Source organism: Anabrus simplex, chromosome 4 (genome assembly GCF_040414725.1).
Source record: "Anabrus simplex isolate iqAnaSimp1 chromosome 4, ASM4041472v1, whole genome shotgun sequence".
In the NCBI taxonomy this organism is placed as follows: Eukaryota; Metazoa; Arthropoda; class Insecta; order Orthoptera; family Tettigoniidae; genus Anabrus; species Anabrus simplex.
Genome location: NC_090268.1, coordinates 438,603,112 through 438,625,348, shown reverse-complemented (window position 1 = coordinate 438,625,348; position 22,237 = coordinate 438,603,112). Strand labels below are relative to the sequence as shown.

Genomic DNA, 22,237 nt, shown 5'->3' with positions numbered 1-22,237 from the left:
AGTCTGTCATTTTACTTACAGTGTATTGAAAGGTGGATAACCTCTTACCAATTCTCCAATTAAAATTTATATCACATATAGAGGAATTCTTGTGTCCACTTCATACGGAAGATCTTCCTTCCTCTGCTACTGTAATATCATTTAAACTTGTGTTCTTCACAGCTTCTCTGTGAGATTTTAACAAGTCTACTTCATTTGCTCGTAGCACCTGAAGTGTTCATAATGGACGATAACAACCACGAAATCCTGGAGAGGTACTACAAGGCTGGGAGCGCCGTGGAACTACTGTGCCTCGCCACTCAGCTCGAGGATCCTGGGGACTTCGTCACCTGGAGGCATGGAGACGAAGTGCTAAATAAAGGAGTGAGGTGAGTGCTCAGTGAATGATTGCATATTCTTAATAAGCATAATTCTTCTTGTGGTTTCTTATTGTAGTTATACAGCGTGAAGCCGAACTCCACCGACAAACGTTCGGACCTTGTTCAGGGATACCATCTGAGTAATTGGGATTATTATTTACTTAATTACTGCGCACTACAGGATTTATAATACCACTTACAGTGGTAATTATCTACACGTGTTTTTTTTCAATGTTCTAACGTCTAAACTGACATTTAAAATAACAAATAAGCAATATTTCATATATAATCTTTACAAGAAACACGTAGATAAAAAGCATAATTTCGTATCTAAACTATTCTAATAATCTAATATCTGAACTATTATAATATTGTGATAAACTAGTGGACAAACACTTACGTAAAACTGGTGTCAGAATCGAGTACCTGGTAGCTTATTTTGTAGCCGACAGAAATTTCTACTAGCGAAATGAATTCCGAACAGCTTCAGATTTTTCTAAGCAAGTTTAGTGAGCTTGAAAACAAAATCTTATCTTCCTATGGCGAACTCATTAGTGAACTGAGATCTGAGTGGAGGTCAAACCCGGACCAGCTGAAAACGGATTTGAATGAGCGGAGAGCGCAGTCAGTGGTAGCCTGGGCTGAGATGTCAGCCTGATCGAGTATCTGTCTGTCGGAGCCGAGGACTCGTTCCTGTTTTCCTGGTGTCGTGTGTGTGTGTTCCTTGAGGCTGGCTGCTGGAGGTGAACCTGGAGTGTTCTGGAGTAGCGATAAGGGAACACTGGGTACCGACGTGTGAAGGCTGCGGAGTTCGACGGGTTGAGTGAACAGCGGATACTATCCCGACCTGCGAGACTGATGTGTAGACTGTGGACCGGGACAACGCTAACGAGTGTGACTGAGTGGCTGAGTGAGTGTACTGTAAATAAACGATGGCTCTGTGTATGTGTGTGTGTAAATCTGCATTTGTAGTGCGTAGTTAATAAATCTTAGAAATAGGACGCTACCAGGTGCTGTACTCATTTATTCATTTATTTACCCCGCAAACACGTTAAAATATTATATTTACAATGAGAAAGAAACGATATTTCATATCTAATCCAATTTAATCTTAACATAAACAGTAAAATAAAAAACATAATGCCATATCTAAACTATTACTTCTTCCAGTTCTAACAATTATAATTACATTATGCAATAGGGCTTAATGTATAAAATTTAAAATATATTTTGTGTTTCAAATCAGCATTACAAGTTCATTATATAGTTTTTGCGGAGATGGTAAATTGTTGTAAATATAGGTCTAGACGTACACATATGTCTAAAGAATTATTTTTCTGAACTGCACTGTTGTAGATATTGCATAGCCTGCAGAGTGGGAACATTTTTTGAGCGGTTGTTCTGACTTATTTTGATTTTGAAAATTTACATTTGTCCTCGCATTAAAGCTCAAGAGGAATAAAAAGTCCGAGTTTTCAATAACAACATATGCAGTTTTGAACAGAAACTTCACCCCTGGTCTACGGTCACTCGTTGCAGATTAATAATGTAATATTTCTTGTCATTTTTTCAATTGGCTTTACGTCGCAGCGACACAGACAGGTTTTGTGGCGACGATGGGAAAAGAAAGGCTTGGGAGTTGGAAGGAGGCGGCCGTGGCCTTAATTAACGTACAGCATTTGCCTGGTACAAAAATGGGAAACCGCGGAAAACCATCTTCAGGTTTGCCGACAGTGGGGTTCGAACCAACTACTTCTCGGATGCAAGCTCACAGCTGCGCAGCCCTCACTGCACGGCAAACTCGCTCGGTAATCTTTTCTTACACACATGAACAGAAAAATGAACACAATGAAAATCATTCTGGTGGACTATATATCCATAAATATTTGGGAGGCGTGACCAGTCTTAAAGAAAATAATGGATAGGGAGACCATTATCAGATACATGGCATTCTTTCTTAACCTCCGAGTGTTCTTGCATGCGGCATTACGATCGCACATTTAACATTTTTATACTGCTGTTTCGTGTCCGTAGGCAGACCACTGGGAACCACTTCTAATCCTCAACTATGATTTGGCCCATCTGACTGCGTATTCTGCGAATATCTGTCTTTACAGCGTTCAGTGTTAAAGTTAGTGATCTCGCGGGTGGAGCTATGTGCGTTCCGGAAGCCGCTGCGAGAGCGCAATGTAATTATATATATTTTACTTTTTATTTCCTCTGTGTTTCTGTCCTTATCGGCTCGCTGTTTGGATGAAAATTTAATTGATGGTGGGCCATAGAGTACAATAGGTTTAAAAATAGGATTGCTCCGTCTTTACAGGGAACGATTATCAGATCATGATGAATTTATGCGGACTCTCCAAGAGTTGTCAGATGGAAGGAGGGATGCGGAAATACTGGACGATCATCATGACATGATGTCCGACTCATTGTCTGAACGGTCAGCGTACTGGCCTTCGGTTCAGAGGGTCCCGGGTTCGATTCCCGGCCGGGTCGAGGATTTTAACCTTAATTGCTTATTTCCAATGGCACGGGGGCTGGGTATATGTGTTGTCTTCATCATCATTTCATCCTCATCACGACGCGCAGGTCGCCTACGTGCGTCAAATAGAAAGACCTGCACCTGGCGAGCCGAACCCGTCCTGGGATATCTCGGCGCTAAAAGCCATACGACATTTCATTTCATCATGACAAGAGTTTGATTTCTGTCAAGAAAGAAAACCGTGCTAATGGCCTAAAATATTTAGGGTCTGTTGGGACCGGTATGACAATTCTTCGCGCTAAATTCAGCAATGTGACCGCAGATAACTACTTCAGCAGGTATCCCTTGGCCAAACACCTGTTGGTAAACGGGCTGACTTCTTTGGGAACCTTGAAAAAGAAAAAAAGAAAAAGAGAAACCAGATTCCTCCCAGACAAATCACAAGAAGTTGAGTCGAGTATATTTGGCTTCCTGTTTAGTGTCTTTCATCACCAAGAAAAAGAAGGCTGTGCCTTTACTGTCTTCAATGCACGATACTAATGAGCTTGACCACAAAACAAAGCGTTGCAGATCACTGATGACATTTCAACAAAGGGAGTCGTTGACACTGTTGATTTTCTTTGTTCAACATATAACTCTTCTAGATAAACAAAATGGGGGACAATGGCAGTGTTTTCCGTAAACTTGATATTGCAGCCATCAATTCTACACAATTTTCCTTTTGCTCAGAGTAATTTTACCGAAAAAGGGAATACTTCTACAAACTGGCTACGAGTGTGATGGAGGAAAACTTGAAGAATAGGCCAAAAATATCTAGTCTTACTAAGGAAATGTTCAAATCTCTTTCAAAATACAAGAAAGAGTTGAATCTTCAAATGCGGTTCGAATACCAAAACATTTTGTTAGGTACCCTATGAATTTTAGGGGCTGCCTGGCCGAGGCGGTAAAGGCGTCCTCGGTTCTCCCGGAAGGAAGTGGGTTCGAATCCCCGTCAGGAAGTCGTAAAATTTAAGAAACGAGATTTCCACTTCCGGAGGTACATATGGCCCTGAGGTTCACTCAGCCTACACCAAAAATGAGTACCAGGTTAATTCCTGGGGGCAAAGGCGGCCGGGCGTAGAGCTAACCACTCTACCCCATCACGTGCCGAGGTCAACAATGGGGGAAGCCTTTACCTTCCACTCCTTCAAGGGCCTTCATCGCCTGTACGGAGGTGACTTTGCTTTTTACCCTATGAATTTTTCTGTCATGTGGAACATATGCCAAAAACACGTGTGCAAGAATTACGGACAACATCGAGGTACCTGTGAGAAGTGCGACAGTAATACCGCTATAAAAATAACATTGTACATTTCCGTTGTTTTAATTCTAATGAGATCTTTCATTGAAGTGCCTGTGTTACTTTGTTGAGAATTGTTTATATTTCAACAGTTCCTGGTGAAGCTGAGTCAGGTTTATATTTTTCTTGTTTGAATGACTAATTTTGGTTCCATTATTCTACTTTTATTTTACTATTTCTAGTTCAGTAATTAATTAAACGTATTTTCATATCTGCCAAATATGTGCCTTTTTCCTTTAACCAATTTTTATTTTACTATTTCTAGTTCAGTAATTAATTAAACGTATTTTCATATCTGCCAAATATGTGCCTTTTTCCTTTAACCAATTTATATCGTAATAAAACTTTTTAACACGGAGAAATTGAAAGATTTTCTTGTGCGGCCCAATTGCCGCAGCGCGAGCCGTTGCGGGACTTTTATAGGCGCGAGCGCGAAATATAACACACTGAAGTAAAATACAAAGATCTTCGATGTACTCCTCGAGAGATATTTACTCTAACAAAACGGTAACTTTGTTCTTATTCGTTCTGTTCCAGTGTAAATGGAAGTCTAGGATCCTCAACAGTACTTTCCACACTCACTCTGGAGCATGCGCAGAAGAGACATTCCGGAAACTACACGTGCTCTGTAGGCAACGTTGCTTCAGCTACAGTAGCAGTGCATATTCTCAACGGTAAGTTGACAATTGATAGTAGGCATTATATGAGAGTTCTAGAGCCTGATCACTGGCTGCCCTTCCCGCTTTGGAGTCGAATAGAAACGGAATTGTACATCCTGCCTTGAAACTATATGACTCTAAACATGAAAGGGCACCAAGCCTTATAACTGCAGAAACCGAAACAGGGAATGATATCCGGCCGTAACACTGCACGCATGTAAACGGGGATGCCCTTTCTTCTTTTATTCGTTCAGCTGAAGGCCGGATATCCTTCCCTATTTTGATTCGACTCCAAAGAGGGAAAGGCAGCCAGAAATAATACATGCCCTTGATCTCATGTCTAACGGGATACTTTGGTTTGGTTGAAATCCTCTTACCGGTACCCAATCTTAGTCCTGTACGTAGGCTGTATAGTGTGTATACCCTTCAGGGCGGCGCTGAATCTTTCCGTCAGGGGTTACCTTTTCCTATAAATATCAGTAATTAACAGACTTTTGGTGAATTTCGTACGCTACTAGAACGACGTATAAAGTTATCCGCATCTCTAAGTTCTCTCTAACTTCACATCTTACCGTAGCTTATCTGTCGAGGAAAAGTCCAGCATTCAAGCTGACATAACTAGAAAGGTAATACAATACCGGTTAAGGTTAAGAATGGAAGATGGACGGAAAGTAACGGTATAGAATTTGATATACCGATACCAGATGAAACACTTAAATGATGATTAGTGGCCAACGAATGTAAAAGGGATCCTCGACAGAATAGGAGACTACTGGGGTAAAGAGATTCAGAACACAAATTAAAAAATCATGTAGGAAGTAAAGATTGGAGCGAAAGGATATTGAGAAGCAGAAATTGAGATTAAAAGAACATTATTGGCTTCTGTAAAATTAACCGAAATATGTCCCTAAGGAAGGAAAGCGTCTCAAATAGAGAACTAAGTTGTATGGTGTGGTGGGTAATGGGGATATATAAAGATATGGGTCAGAGAAGGAAAACGGAAATCACTGTCTATTTTGTGGAGAAACAATGGAAGAGGCACGTCTATTGAGATTGTGTAGGGGAATTGGCGCTCTTAGAGTGAAATATTTTGGTAGGGAATAAAAAGTGGAAAGAGGGAAAGAATTCTATACAATTGTTAAACTATTAAATAGAGAGTGGATTACACCATGAAGAATAGCAGGATTTCTGCATTTTAAGAAATTTGTGGCTAAAAGAAGGTAGCACTAAGTAAAAGAATTAAGAGTGGGATACAAGTTTGTACTAGGATATGTAGCACTGCGCTACATCTTGGACAAAAGGAAGTTATGAAAACAGAAAGGGATAACAATTTGTGGAATTAAAATAAAGCTGTTTAGCTTTAGGTACATTATTTAGTGTAGTAATATGCAAATAATTGTATAGAAGTTCATGTATCGAACAAACTAATTACAATTTCAGGCGATCTGGAACTTGGGTGTGGTAGTATTCTATGCTAAGTAGTCAAGCCTCGCCTCGCTTACCAAGTGTACGACTTGTGTTCCACAGGAGAACTGCCGGCCGCTGTGCATCACGGGAACTGTGCACCCAACTGGAGATCTGACTGGCTCTGGCTATTGCTGCCACTGGTGGTGCGCAGATGACACATGTACAGGTAAGCCTTTCTCCCCTCACAATGGTGTAATGTTGTCATTTAGAATAAAGTAGTTTTAATAGACTGGCATATTTGAAAGAAATGTAAGCTGCTCACGTATCCCATTCATTCTAAAATCTCAGTTACTGAAGCATATACGAGGATTTATGCATAAATCGTGGCAAATCAGTTAGAGCAAGCTCACCGTTACAACATTAAATTTCACTGTGTGGTGAAAATCTGACGCCTTGCATCTCAATAAAATTGCTCGTCATTCATTTTTAATGGAACAAGCATGTTGAGGTAATAAAGTGTACAGAATAGAGATTCCTGGACTGTGTACGCAGATCTCTACTAGGAACTACAAAGAAAGCAGTTGAGACTCTATATTTGTCATCAGTAAGGCCAATGCTATTGCGCAGGCTTCTTTCCTCACACCCCTCTACAGTAGAAAACAGGTCGAAACTAGGAGTAGTTCAACGCTGAGCAGAACGTTAATTTATCAACATAGTCATTTAAATAAAGACATGTTACTCCCACTGTAAGAGTTTTATCTAAACAAAGATATATTGCTTTTGTGAGAAAATTCCTCGCAGGCGACATTCACATCAATCCTTTCAACCGCTTACAGCCAACTACTGTTCCGCTCAAAGAGGTAAAGGTGTGTCCTTTTTCCCTCCACTTGCAACAACAGCATCATATCAAAGTTGCTTCTTTGTTCGTTCTGCTCGTCTGTAGAATGAACTCTCACCACAGACAAAACAACTTCCTACCGAAAATTTTTGTCAAGAGGTAAAAAGGAATGTTTCGTCGCTGCCGGGACAAAAACCTCCCATGTGAAATATTTTAGCTTAGAACTTTGGCCGGTAAGGTTCTGTCATCTAAGGTGCAATATTGTGTGAACGTTGTCAAGGCATTCTCGCTCTTCATAATGTATGTGCTGAGGGTCAGTATATCTCCAAAAATGTTATCACATAGGATGTTCGGTCCCGGCAACGACGGTGTGTTTAACAAAACGTAATGAGCCCGCCTAGTTGAAGAATATGCGGAAAATGTATGTGTGTAAGTAGAATTACTTGAATATTGAACAGACCATGCGAAGATTATGTGAATAACACGTATATCGAAATATGGTAAGCACATGCTGTACCCTAAAATTGTAATTATGTAATATTGTAATTTTAAGTGGGGAGGTGTATGTGTGGCTATGCCTTTCTCCATTCACCTTCCCTGAATTCTATCTACTATTTGTGGAAAAAAATAACTTAATTAACAAATATGATAATAATAACTTCTGACGCGAATGCAAGGTCCACCAGGGGAGTGAAAGTATGTGGATAGGATGCATTGGGAAGCGTAAAGTGTTCTGTAATGGCTAGGTGTAGGATATAAAGACAGGAAATACAATGTTTATTCTCGGAGAGTACGACAACTTTTACGGTAAGCCCTCAAAGTAGTTCCCTAGATTGTCCACAATACTTTGCCAACGGTGCGGGAGATATCGGATACCAGTCGCCTCACCATGTGTGAATTTTTCTTTCTCGTGTTTCACAGCGTTGGCAATTGTTGTGGTGCCAGTATTCGAATCTCGCACGCAGCGCGGTTTGTATCTAGTTCTCACCGGCAGAGCTGGCCAGGCGAGAAGCTGACACTCCACGTCACCCCTCGAGAACGTGTATAAGCGAGTGGGTCGGGCGAGAAGGCAGTCACCGAGCTCGATAGCTGCAGTCGCTTCAAGTGCGGCCAGTAGCCAGTATCCTGGCGATGGCGGGTTCGAACCCCAATGTCGGCAGCCCTGAACATGGTTTTCCGTGGTTTCCCATTTTCGCACCAGGCAATCGCTGGGGCTGTACCTTAATTAAGGCCACGTTCGCTTCATTCCGTCTCCCAGCCCTTTCCTGTCCCATCATCGCCATAAGGCCTATCTAAGACGGTGCGACGTAAAGCAACTTGTAAAAAAAAAGAAGGCAGTCAGCCGTCCAGCGGCTTACTACACCTTAATTCGGAAGCCCAGAGGATACTTTGCATAAGCAGCTTACTGAGCAGGTGGACTGAAGGTAGCTCGGGAGGTTTCTACCTCTAGACCCACTGACATCTCTCCAAGCTTTACATTCCCAAATCTTCAGCTCTTAAATGAGCACTTAGACTTCGCAAATCAGAAAACTTTTCTCCGCCAGTCCGATTGCACCATCGAAGAGCGACCCTGATATTTTTTAATACCCTGTATTGGTATAAAAGAGTGGTGGCCTCCAGTGGCTCGTTACAGAGTAATAATGCATTTACGATTTATTCGGTTTTTTCCCCAGTCACACTTGATCTGTGAAAATACCTTCATATCAGTGAAGAAACCTCTAATATACAACAAGCAAACCGTACAACACAAAACACAGAGTCATGCAACAACCCTCAGACGAAACACATACACTTTCTAACAAGGTGTTCAATGTGTTTTGTGAGTGTACTGTACAGTACAGCACGTAAAAAATGTACAACTCTTCCCTTACAGGACAAAATCCTTGCACCCCGACGTCTGTAAACAACTTGCATTTAGAACTGACGTAAAGCAAGTATTATTATTTTATCCCCATTATTGTAATGCTTGTTATTATATTAATTATTATAATATTATAATATTTATTATTATTACTATTATTATTATTATTATTATTATTATTATTATTATTATTATTATTATTATTATTATTATTAATCGATACGGCCACCTGTGGGCCACGTTTACACAATCTTCCTTCTGTCACGCAGACTGATACCCTTCTCTTTACACTCTCGCCAAAGATTCTTGAGTCTTTGACTTCTTCTTGCTCGTTCTTCCACCGAGATGTTCCGTGGCTTCGCATGTTGCTCTTCAGACGCATCCCTCAATCCCGCAACCTTCTTCCTAAATGATGTCCTTTCTTTTATATCCTCCTCCTTGATACCTATTTCTGCCAAGTCATTGTGCACGTGTGTAAGCCATCCCGGTTGTTTTTTCCACCTTTCCTGCAGAAGAAGTATCCTGTTGGTCAATCTCTCAGGGTTCATTCTTTTGATATGTCCATAAAACGTCAGTCTCCTTTTTCTCATCACAGTCGTGATTCTTTCTACTGTCTTGTAGAGCTCCAAATTCGATCTTAACCGGAATGTGTTTGGGTCACTCGTCGACATTCTAGGGCCTAAGATTTTTCGCAAGAATCTTCTTTCTCTATTTTCAAGGACTGGGTCAGCCATCCTCGTCAAGGTTCTGCTCCATAAAGGCACTCTGTTCTAACCACTGTGCAGTAATGTTTTAACTTGGCCTGAATTGAGAGAGACTTGGACTTATAGGTGTCATGACATAGTCTGAATGCCAGCTCCATCCTTCTCACCCTCTCCTTTAATCCCTCCTTTTCATCTCCATTGGGGGTGAGTATTTCTCCCAGGTATTTAAATTTTTGCACACGCTGGATATCCCCATACAATGTAACAAGTCTGTCCGTGTGGCCTTTTTTTATAGAATCCATGAATGCTGTTTTCTCGAAAGAGATTCTTAACCCTGTTTTGACTGCAACATTTTGTAGTTCTTCGACTATTATTATTATTATTATTATTATTATTATTATTATTATTATTATTATTATTATTATTATTATTATTAGTGCAATACAGAAACAAATCCCTTTGGGGCAACCAACCAAATTTATTTATTTATCCGTGTCCGAAATCACTACAATATATTTACAACTATTCTATTTACACTTTGTTTTTCCAGTATTCAACTGTCGAGATGGCACATTCATTGGCTTCCACCAAATCCTTTCACACTACATGGTTCAGGCAGATTTCTACAGATGAGAAATGAAATGCACGAGCCTCCCGAGCCCACGGGCCCTTACTCAGAACAACCTCAGAATGTTTGTAGTTCGGCTTCATCTTATTGAAGTACAAGAGACGATACATGAAGACCCGAGAAAGAAATACCATTTGTAAACAATGAGATTCTAAATGATTGCCCCTAACTTTGCGTTAAAGATAATTTAAGATACTACACTTTTTTCCACAACCTGGCTCTTGCATTGTATTTTAAGTAAAGTGAAAGCCATGGGAAATATTTCTTATTTACTTTTTCATTACCTATAATATAAAGTTAGTTACTATGTACAATTTCAGATTGCCGGCCTGAGTGTCTGAGAGGGTTGAAACGCTGGTCTTTTGACCCCAACTTGGTATGGACAATCATGACTCAGTCCGGAGGTATTTCAAGGTGCTCAAATACGTCACTTTCGTGTCGGTAGATTTACTGTAACGTAATAGAATTCCTGCGGGACAAAACTCCGGCACATCGGCGTTTCCCAAAAGCGTCAACGTAGCTAGTGGGACGTAAAAACAGTAACATTGTTATTAACAATTTCACATTGTTATTTAGGGAGAGAGTGAGTTCAACACCACCGTTGGCAGCCCTGAAAGTGGGTTTCGTTACTTTTCCCACTCTCATGCCAGATAAATTATGGGGCAGTTTCTTAATTATAGCCAAGCCATTCACTTTCAATGCTAGCATTTTCCTTTGGAATCATTGCTGGAAACCTGGCTGAGTGCAATGTTAATCCACTAACGAAAGGATGAGCAATTTGCTTAACGTCGCACCGACCCAGATAGGTCTTATGGCACAAAAGGAAGAAAAGCACAGGATAGGCCTATATACATTGTTATTTAGAAGTCTCATAGCGAAATCGATCTACGATGACAAGTGCTACGACCTCTGTGCATAATGTACAATAGAACATTTCCGCACTGTTATGTCAAGTATATTTACGAGTCCAAACCGTTTATAAATGGCAGCAAGAAGGAATAAATGCGGAAGGTCCCTCTGACTGCCATTTAAATAAATTACCGTCATCGATTCGCCGGGGAAATCGACAGTTGGCTCTTAAACGTTCATCATAGAAGCGTCGGCTTGCAGAGGTGTGTATAGGCAGACCGTGAACCACGAGAGAACTACAGCATGGCTTACGCCATCATGTCAATGTTCCGCTTCCTTCGACATTTACCTCAGTGGGCTGGAAGTAAAGCTCACAGTGTACCTGACAGGGGTAATTTCAAAACAGAACGGACAGTATTCTTGTATGTATGCTCGTTAAACGTGAAAGAGGAAGCTGTATTACTAGTGACATGTTGAAGAGATTGATTATAAAACAAAGAGAAATAACGCACGAATCCCCGTTCAGCTGTTCTCGTCGGAATCTTTCCCCAAGGAGCACTCGGTTTTATAAGCCGCTCCAGATATTTTACTATTCAGGATGCCAGTCACTGCCTTCCCTGAATACGCTCCATCCCATTATCGATTCCTGATAGAGTTCTGAATTCATTTAAAATACATCATCAATATTCCACTTTTTCCTTCCCTACGCTCTTGTTTTACATATTTTGAATGTCCCGTACATATCCCGTCGAACTCCAGCGATGGGTTAGTAAAATCTGAATAGCAAATATGCGGTCAACTCTACTGTCCTCTCTTCCAGTAGGATCATTCGAAGTGTGTTGCAAACTAAAATCAAATTAAGGTGCAATTTTAAAATAACCTGGTTGTGAATCATGTGTTACAGTCATAACAGAACAGTATTTTAACCGTTCGCTCAATCCACCCCAATAAATATATCGTCACTGTTCGGGCAAGGTTTTATAGGGTGGCGCACGAATAGTTAACATACTTAATTTTAGAATAACACCTTTATTTTTCACAGAACACCAATGAAATTGTAGACACAGGTAACTTGGACCATGGAAATTTATTTCACTATATCACATGTTAAATGTGGCCTACACTGCACCGTACAATCTCTTAGAGACGGGAGGTATGTTTCTGATGACTTTGCGGTACAGGTCTTCATGAATTTCACTGCAGAGCTGCACAATCCGAGCACGCATTTCCATGCAGTTTTGAGGCATTGAAGCAAAGAGTTTTTCTTTCAAACAGCCCCATGAAAAGAAATCACAAGAATTTAAATCTCTGCTTAAAGTAGACCAGAAGAATCCGCCATCATTGTTGTTCTTTGGGTAACGATGAGAAATACACGATCACCAAATACTCCTCTCAAAAACTCAAGAACGTCATTAGCTGTGTGAGATGTTGCACCATCTTGCATAAACCACTGCATATGAATAAGGAGTTCTGTAGCGGGAAATTGAGGCATGAATTCAATCTCTAGCATGTCCTTGTATCGCTGTGCATTAAATGTCTGGCTGAAGAAAAATGGTCCAATTAACACATCACTTGACAGAGCTACCCACACACTCCCTTTTTTCCCATACGTGGTTTCTTCATGAGAAATGTCCGGTTTTTCTGTAGCCCAAAACCACACATTTTGTTTATAAACTGCCCGTTGAGGTGAAAATAGGCTTCATCAGAGAACCGAGTTTTAAACAGTATTTCGTCTTTATCTTGAGCCCACAAGGCGTACTGCAATCTCTTCTGCATGTGAAGATCTGTTAGCTTCTGCAGAACAGTCATTTTGTACGGGTACAATTGAAGGTTACCGTGTAACATTCTCTGAACTGAATGGCGCGATATTCCACTCTATCCTGAAGCTCCCCATGCTGACTTGTGTGAGCTACGCTGCATGGCGTCCCTCGGCGCAGCGATGTTTTCAGGAGACCGAACTGCTGGTGCAGGTGGTCGCTCTTCTTCCTTCACACTGCCTTGTTCTTCAAAGTTTCTGTATAAGCGAAGGATTGCGTTCCTTGCTGTAGCCCACCTAGTTCGAAATACAGCTTGAAATTTCCTTTGTGTCGCCGTATCACTTTCTGATTCGCAATAAAAGGTAACTGTTTTGGTGCGCTGTTGAACGGAGAGTCGGCCGTGCTCGGCCATTGCAGAAAGCTCATTGGAATGCAGGAATTCAGAAACAAAGCAGAAGTGTCACCTATACAATTATTTGCATGAAACAGGGAAGGTGTGCGCGAAGTTTGAACAGCATAGTACGTAGTTGCATTTTATATTTGCTTTTTAAATGTGTCAACTATTCGTGCACCACCACCCACCTCACAACGCTCTTCCTATCCATTATTTTCCTTAAGACTGGTCACGCCTCTCAGCCACGTATGGACATGCAGCCTATCAGAATAATTTTCGTTGTGTTCAAGTTTGTATGCTAACGTTAGAGGAAAATATCTTTAAGCAAGTCACGCAAGCATGCATTCCTAGAGTGCGGTACGGCAAGGTTCATTACTCTTTACACTAAAGCAAAGGAGAATGAACATGCCGAATATGGCTCTGTAGGACTAAACATCTGTATGTGGCTGGGAGGCGTGACCAGTCTTAAGGAAAATAATGAGTAGGAAAAGCAATTGGAGATACTGCATGACCTTTCCACAACAGCGACGGTATATCCTATGTATTGCAATGTCAGAGCCGTTATAGACCACTGATATATTTTATATTATGTAACTAATCCGAATTTGTATATTTATTTATTTATTTATTGATGTCTTTATTTGTGGCGAAGTTAGGGCTCTTGGCCCTCTCTTACACTTAACCACATTATGCGGCTTAATACTGAATCCAAACTTAATATTCAAACTTAACACAGTGTATATAATATAATAGTAATATAACTTAATAAACTCTAAAACTAAAAGATTACATCCTAAGTCTAAATTTAGAAAAATAAATTCAATATTAACTACTCTAGGTGGAAATCATAAAATATAACAGTAATTTATGTAAACTTTTGGGAACTATTTACTACAGACATTCACTCTCACATTCACACATAACTACATGATATAGCCTACGTATTCAAGAGGAAATCTTTAGACTGTCTTTTGAAGGTAATTAATGAGGAACAGTTTCTAATTTCAGGGGGTAAAGCATTCCAAATTCTAGCGCCCGACACAAGGAAAGAATTACTGTAGGCAGATGTATGATGTGGAGGTATTGCAATTGTTGACCCAGATCGCGTGTCACGGTCATGAAAGGAGGATAGAAAACGGAAATTACTGGAGAGATATTCAGGTATATTTTCGGTCAAGAGTCGATAGATAAGGGTTGATACATGGTGATTCCTCTGCTTCTCTACTTTTAACCAAGAAAGTTGTGCATAAAAAGGGGATACATGCGAGGCAAAATTCAATGAAAAAATAAATCTAATGCAGGAGTTTAAAGCTCTCTGCAATTTCCTATTTTGTTCACTGGTAGCATCCAGCAACACAACATCACAATAGTTAAAAATTGGAAGTATCAATGTTTGAACCAGTTTTATTTTTAAGTTGAGAGGTAGTGTAATACGGTCTGGTGAATCTTAAGGGGATGAAGTGATGAGTGAACTTTCCTGCATACGTTAGTGACATGCTCATCCCAGTTTAAAGTTTCATTTATAGTGACTCCAAGGCTTTTTACTGATTTACAGAATGGGATAGCAACGCCATTTAGTTGAATGACTGGAATTTGTAGACTGTGTAGATGGGCAAGCAGTTTCCTCTGGCCTAGTATAATAGCTTGTGTTTTCGTTGGGTTGATGGAGAGAGAATTCTCAGCTGCATAACAGCTGATCTGTTCTAAGTTTCGGTTCATATTTTCAATAGCTGCATTTATGTCATTCACTTTTGTGTGACAGTAAATTTGAAGGTCGTCGGCATAGAGATGGTAGTTGCAGTTTTTCAACTTAGAAGAGATGTCATTCAAATATAAAATAAACAACAGGGGGCCGAGTATAGAACCTTGTGGCACACCATTAACTTTGTACTTCCACTCCGTTCTCTTATCATTCATGACAACACACTGTCGTCGGTTATGGAGGTAGGAAGCGAACAATTTGAGAGCAGCGTGGCTAAAATGGTAGGAATGCAATTTCGCTATTAATATGTCCGTACTGATAGTGTCAAAAGCACTGCTGAAGTCTAGGAGAATGAGCACGGTCACTTTGAGTTCGTCCATTGCTTTTCTTACGTCATCCGTAACTTTTAGAAGAGCAGTAGATGTACTATGTCCTTTTTTAAATCCAGATTGCAGGTGATCAAGTAACGAATGATGCATCAAATATTGGAGCAGTTGTTCATGCATGAGTTTTTCTAAGACTTTCGAAAGTGAAGAAAGTATACAGACATGTCGATAGTCAGATGGAGAATTTGCTAGAGATTTTTTTGGTACTGGGAAAATTAAGGCATCCTTCCAAACAGTTGGGAAGTAGCCTTCCAAAAGACATGAGTTACATATGTGGGTTAAAATTGGCAGTACTACATCTATCAAGGTAACGACGAAGGATATCGGGATGTCGTCCACTCCGATTGCTTGCGATTTGATTGATGTTAGTTTTCTTCTTACATCGTTTTCATTTACTTTACGAAATTTGAACAAAGGCCGTTGTGGTAATGGAGTAGATTGAAGAGAATTTATTGTTGTTTGTATAATATGAGGGTGAGTATTAACTATTTCTCTAGTAAAGTGGGCATTTAATTCATCTGTATTTATGTCATGCGTATTGGAGTTTGTAGTTTGCCTCCCAATACCTACGGATCTGAGTTGTTTCCAGGTACTTTTTGTGTTTAAGTTACTGGCTAATTGTTGGAAGTACGCATATTTTTTGTTTCTGATTATTTGTTTAACTTTATTTATTTATATTTATATTTATATGTATTTATTTCTAGAATTATTTTATCAACTTGTTTTCTCATAATCATTTAATTATATTTTGTACCGCGGTAGTTGTTCGCAAGAGCCGAGCAAACTTTCGTAAAGGAAACATATTTCGACACAAAATGTAAATTCGTTATATAGTACAACGATTTTGTCAAACGCTTATGACAGCTGGCTCTAACAATGGGTCAATTCCAAGAAATCTACATCAGGCGATACCACATCCAAACTTGGGCTTGGAGATTTGAAAAGGTCATCTACCATCTGTCGAAGTCGGCGTCAGGAAGCAACTGGGTGGCGTGAGATTTTGCCCATGAGGAAGCGGTACCCTGAGACGATTTGATGCGGAATTGAATCAAGAAGGAGGAGGAGGAGGAGGAGGCAGAACTCCAATATTATTGGTACACGTAACGAACTAGCTACTGGGAATTATTTCCGGCAATATATACGATCTACGCATCCTACGGAGCCTCACAGTTATTACACCACGCACTTCTAGCACCATTATTTCGAGTATTACTTGTCTCTCAACGATTAACTTCACAGTTACATCATATCCTCACTCATGTTGAGTAACGTTCTACGACTGCTCTAAGTCATTATTCCAGTCTGGAATGGACCAAAAGACTTATTAATCCCTCTTCAGTTATAGTTGCTTTAATATGAGAATCTAATTTCAGTAACTTGGAAGAACACCGTTCTTGGATTCTCTCCATTAATATGAACCGATAGTGGTTTCTCTTTATAAGGATTAATATTCTTATGATGAATAATGGTGTCGAGGCTAGATAAGACGTCTCACACTTAGTGATTGACGCACTCATTAGACAGGAATGGTACCAGGATGGAGAGATATGCGACTACACGGAAGGGGACCACGGGGAATCAGAAACCACAAAAGCAGCCTAGATGAGACGCTCGTCAATTGATGAGCATTTGAGAAAGTTGTTGCTAGTCGCCGAGTGATCTCTTGAAACTTCAATGCTTAATTTTAATACTACAACAAGCCTATAATGGCAATAATTAAGACACGAGTAACTTCCATATGAGTGTCTTTATTACCATTATAGGCGAGTTGCATGCGACTGTTTATGCTCGACGATAATTATAACTCCATATTTTAAATATTCATAAATATTTTTGTCGAGATGTTGCTTGACAGTTGAGCTTACTGAACAGAACGCAGAGCGTATGGGCTGAGTTATTGATTTTCTGTGAGGGGATCAGAGACCATGACAATGTCTTATGTTTTCAAAGCTTTGATAGACGGTTATCATAACCTACCTTTATTTCAAATACAAATTGTTTATCGTACAGTTGGTGAAGTGAATTTGCAACAGTGTGCCGTGTGGTTGTGGAATGTTGAAAGTAGATGGTGCATTGATGTTAATATGTGTGTCCGACATGTTTGATTTTGGAACCAAGTGCGAAGCTGGTGCGTTGAACGCACGTGCGATGATATCCTTACCTAATTGGTCAAACAGTTGTATCATATTGAAATTCTGAACTCTGATTGGTGGAGAATCCGTATCATAACGAAAATCTAAACTCTGATTGGTGGAGAATCTGTATCATAATGAAAATCTAAACTGTGATTGGTGGAGAACCTGTATCATAGTGAAACTTGAACTATAATGAATCTCATTAAGATTCAGTTCTCTGGCATATAATATTTATATTTCGGCGGCATCGTCGAGCACAAATATGTTTATTTCACAGCACATTTCAGGTCTTGGTACAATACCGTCATTTCATTCTTAACGCTAAAAAATAGGCATCTTCGATCTTTTTAAATTTAAGGGAAGGTGGAGGATAGTACAGGGAATGGTGACGTAAAAATATGTGAGATTTAAACTAGAATACCTTATTCCACTTTTGCAATATAAATTTGAAACTTTAAGAACAGGTAAATGTGTACATTTTTAACAGCTAGCAACCTAAAAGTTTTTAATATTTCTAGGAAACAGAGTTATTTTATATTTTTATTATAGTACAAATAATTTGTATTATTCATCCCAAATTTCAGGTACACTTTACTACTGAACTATTAACTACACAGAGCTTATATTAAACATACTATTCCCATGTACTCTCATCTGTAAAACAGATGTAAAAACAAAAAGAAATATTCCTTAATGATACACAGGGTTAAATTTTTGAAAAAAATATTTTATCATTCTAATGTTCAGATATTTGTAGTGTCCGAAATTAAAAATTAAGTATAGTGTTTTGTTATAACCAAAGTTTATTATCACGCAACAAGCCTATTAGGCATGATTCTGAAATTTTACTTCCTGAAGTACAGCCATTACCTAGAAAAGTGTACCTGAAATTTTGGATGCACACTAAAAATTAAATTATACTATATTTAAAAAGTATGGAATGACACTATTTTCTAGCAATATTGAAAACTTTAAGGACGCTAACAGGTAAGAGTAAGTGTAATTTTACCTGTTCTGAGAGTTTTGAAGTTATATTGAAAATATGGAGAAAGATATTCTAGTTCAAATCTTACCTATTTTTATGTAACTTTTCGCCATTATGTCTTCCACCTCCCCTTAATTCAGATCTCGTTAATTAACCTTGTTGCCCCTCGAAAACAGTTAATGGTTAGTGTCAAGTCACCCTACCCCTTGGGAAAATTTAGAGCCTCTCCTTGTAATCATAATTCTTTTATCTCAGAGCTTTCAGCTCTGGACTGGCGCCTAATCACTCTAGAAGGAAGTGCTAATAATAAATCGGGGTGGAAAACTACGGGGAGTGTTTACATCAAAATTACAATGATAATTATCAGAATTATCGTTCAAGTGCGTGGAAAATTCTGGACATGTCACATTTATCACTGTAGAGCTACCAGAGCGGGTACGTCACAGTATGTATACAGGGTGGTCGGAAAACACGTGAACCGGGAATATCAGCATTAGATGGTTGGTCATGCTGATAAGTAAGTTGAAAGTAATAATCTGATATCTCGCCCTATCGTAATTTTGTCGGCTGATGGAGTTAGCCAATCATATCACTTCTCGGGTGAATTCAAATGGGCTTTGGGTGGCGGTGTTCCTAAATCTGTACGTTATTTCTGTACAGTCGACAGAACCAGTCGAAGAATGAATCTTCACTAGAGAAGGGGCTTGAATACAGACCCCCAAGATGGCATAATCGCGCCAAAATAAGTACACTACGGTGACATTGGCTAGAACCAACGATGCGTTTGTGTTTGAAATTGATTTCTCATCATAGCCCTCAAGGTGTTCTTAAGTCCGTGGAGACTTAGCAACAGCGCCTTGCAAAGCCCAGCTTAATTCGCCCGCGAAGCGATATGATTGGTTAACTTCAGCAGCTGATAAAATTACGATGGTAGGACGTATCAAATTATTTCTTTCAAACTATGCATAAGCACGGCAAAACCTCTAACGCTCATATACCCGATTGGCGTTGTTTCTAACCATCCTGTATATTGAAAGTTTTACCATCATTAAGAATCACACAAGTTAACTAAACTAAATAATTTTGTGAATATTATGTTAAATAATGTAAATCACTCACACAATCATTATCATTACTATACAGACAACTCTCGATTTACCGCAATCGGATCAGCCACGTTGCGGCTTAACCGCGATTCGGCTTGCGAAGAAAAATAATCATTGACAACTGTCCGGTCTTGGAAAAATATCATTCCAGATATTTCTGAAGACGATGGATTTCTCGGATTTGATGAAGCCGATACAGATAGTACAGTTACTGAAGCCGTAAAGCTGTCCCAGGACGAGAGTAAGTTGGCAAAGACAATATTCATCAGTGGTTCGATTGTGACGAGAGCGACAAAGGCTACGTACGAAATACTGACAGACAAACAGATTGTTGACAAAGTAGAGGGCAAGTGAATGTGATGAGGAGGGAGCAAGCAGCTGATCGTGCCGTACAAGCATAACAAACAGTTACACACTGGGCTACCTTGGCAGAAGTCGAGTCATTGCTGAACATCGAGGGCCAGGATAATCCCCTCATCACCGAAAATAAAATGTTTTGAGAAACTTGAGAACCAAAATAAAGAAAAAGTGATTCTCAGCACAAAAGCAGAAAACCCTGACTGATTATTTTCAGAAACAGTAAAGTTAGGTAGTCTGAATATTTTTCTTTGCCTTATCAGTTTCAACAAAAGCGCTGTTTATTTATCCATTGTGCTAAGTGGTACTTTTACTACAACGTATTGGGTAAGTTAATAACAAACAATACAGTAGTATCATTTATTATCATTTTAACTCTACTTCCAGTACGCATGTTTTATTTTTAACTCGTTGCCTGTTAAACGCGATTTTACTTATCCGGGAAGCCTTAACCCTACATTATCCCGGTTAATAGAGTTGGGTGTAGCTCTTATAATTACTGTCCTTATGAATATTAATAATGCTGCATCGATTAGTTGTCGTAAGATGTTTTCTTTGCTCCGTTATACTTGCTTCCTATCCAGTTTGTCGTACAGGCTGAATATTGATAACGAAGGTAGTTGCCCAGTTGTGTTACATTTCAATCTAATCCAATCGACCGGTTGACCATGATTAAGAAAAGGATTGTAATTTTTAGGATTAACTAAATAATCTATATATTAAAAAAGTTTATGAAAACTTAAGTCAGTCAGTCCGGCCATTCTATCCGGTCGATTTCCTTCATTTTTTAACTGAAAGGTATTCATGCACAGATTTGTCATCAGGCATTATAAATCACTTAACTTCCGCCTTCCTCAAATTATTTTATTTTTACAATTTTTTGTCTCTTTGAAGCAATCATATCTTTGGTTGTAATTAAGGTACGGAGTTCGTTTTGGCATAAGAACACTCAGTGGATCAAGTTCATTTCAGCTCTTAACTATTCAAATTGGTTGATTCTGAGGAAAGTTATGAGCGCACATTCAATTTGACGTCTCATTTATTCAACATTTTTTCCCATTGAAGCAATCATATCTTTCGTTCTAATTGAGGTACGCAGTTTGTTTTGGTCTAAAAACACTCAGTGAACCAAGCGCTTTCTTTTGAGGCAATAACTACTTAAATTGGTAGATTCTATGAAAGTTATGAGTACATTTGTCCCCATGACGAAGATCATTGAAGGACTTTTTAACAGTTCGGCGCGTAGTGTTGCTCCAAGGAACATTTAATTCAATTTCTTTGTGTGATGTATTTTCAAGTGTTTTGTTGACATAATATTACATTCTGTTGCCACAAATCATGTGTTTTATTTCATTAACTATTTCATTAACTCGAAACTTTGCAAATACATCCTTGAGGATAGTAACGAACAACACCATATTTTGTACATTGCGGGCGGAGCCAGCGGGAAACTACTAGTATATTCTAATACTTCATTATTGTTTATTTACCTAAAATTCCTAGCTCATATCCCTAGGATATTTTCAACATTGAGTAGCTTGCCTCATGGTCTAGAACTGTGCATTTTTGTCTACTTCTGAAATCCTGCCTCAACATGGGTAATAATAATAATAATAGTAATAATAATAATAATAATAATAATAATAATAATAACTCTGCCTCAGGTAGTTAGGCCTACCCGACTGTTTAAATCGCCGCTAGTTCTCCAGCTGTACTGTAATCTATTTAGAAATGACTGAAACATCATATAATGCAGAAATTTCATCTTTTGGGTGTAGATACCTCTGGTATGAATTTTGTAGCACTACCTTGTGTTCAGGAGCTGGGACTATTATCGAGAATGTTCGTGTTTCAAAGTTGGGTAGACTATTTAACTTTCAATTGATTATTTGATATTTTGGGGTTGTTATCACTGTTGTTTACCTTTGCCGTCTATCAAAGTTCGCCTTCTTAAGTGCTTTTACACCAATTAGAAAAAGTATGACATAATTGTTCTGGAATGATCTGCCAGCCCCCTATATAGAATGAGAGTTTCTTGAGTCGGCAATCTTACTACCATGGATCGTTGAGTGTGCTATGTACTGTGAGATCTCCCTTGGGGAGAATAAATGGCGGGGGTTGGCAGGCTGGCGTAGGAAGGCGATAACAAACAAAGGTAGGGGAGGACTTTAACTACGTGAACCGTGTTGTGTGTGAAAATAGGGAAGATTCCATCATTCAGTTTTAGAATGTGACTGCTAGGTCGTCCGGCTTTTCTTATGTTTAACGTAGGATTTTCCATTATAC

At 39.3% G+C, this 22,237-nt stretch overlaps 1 protein-coding gene across 1 annotated transcript in view; it reads left to right on the top strand.

Annotated features, from left to right (window-relative positions):
• LOC136872813 (uncharacterized) overlaps positions 1 to 22,237 on the top strand; it is a 669,667-nt gene that overhangs the window by 575,296 nt on the left and 72,134 nt on the right. Inside the window, exons 5-7 of the mRNA XM_067146651.2 lie at positions 206 to 368; positions 4,721 to 4,857; positions 6,370 to 6,475. Coding sequence (XP_067002752.2) covers positions 206 to 368; positions 4,721 to 4,857; positions 6,370 to 6,464 — 395 coding nt within the window. The 3' untranslated portion in view covers positions 6,465 to 6,475. The remainder of the gene's footprint in view (positions 1 to 205; positions 369 to 4,720; positions 4,858 to 6,369; positions 6,476 to 22,237) is intronic.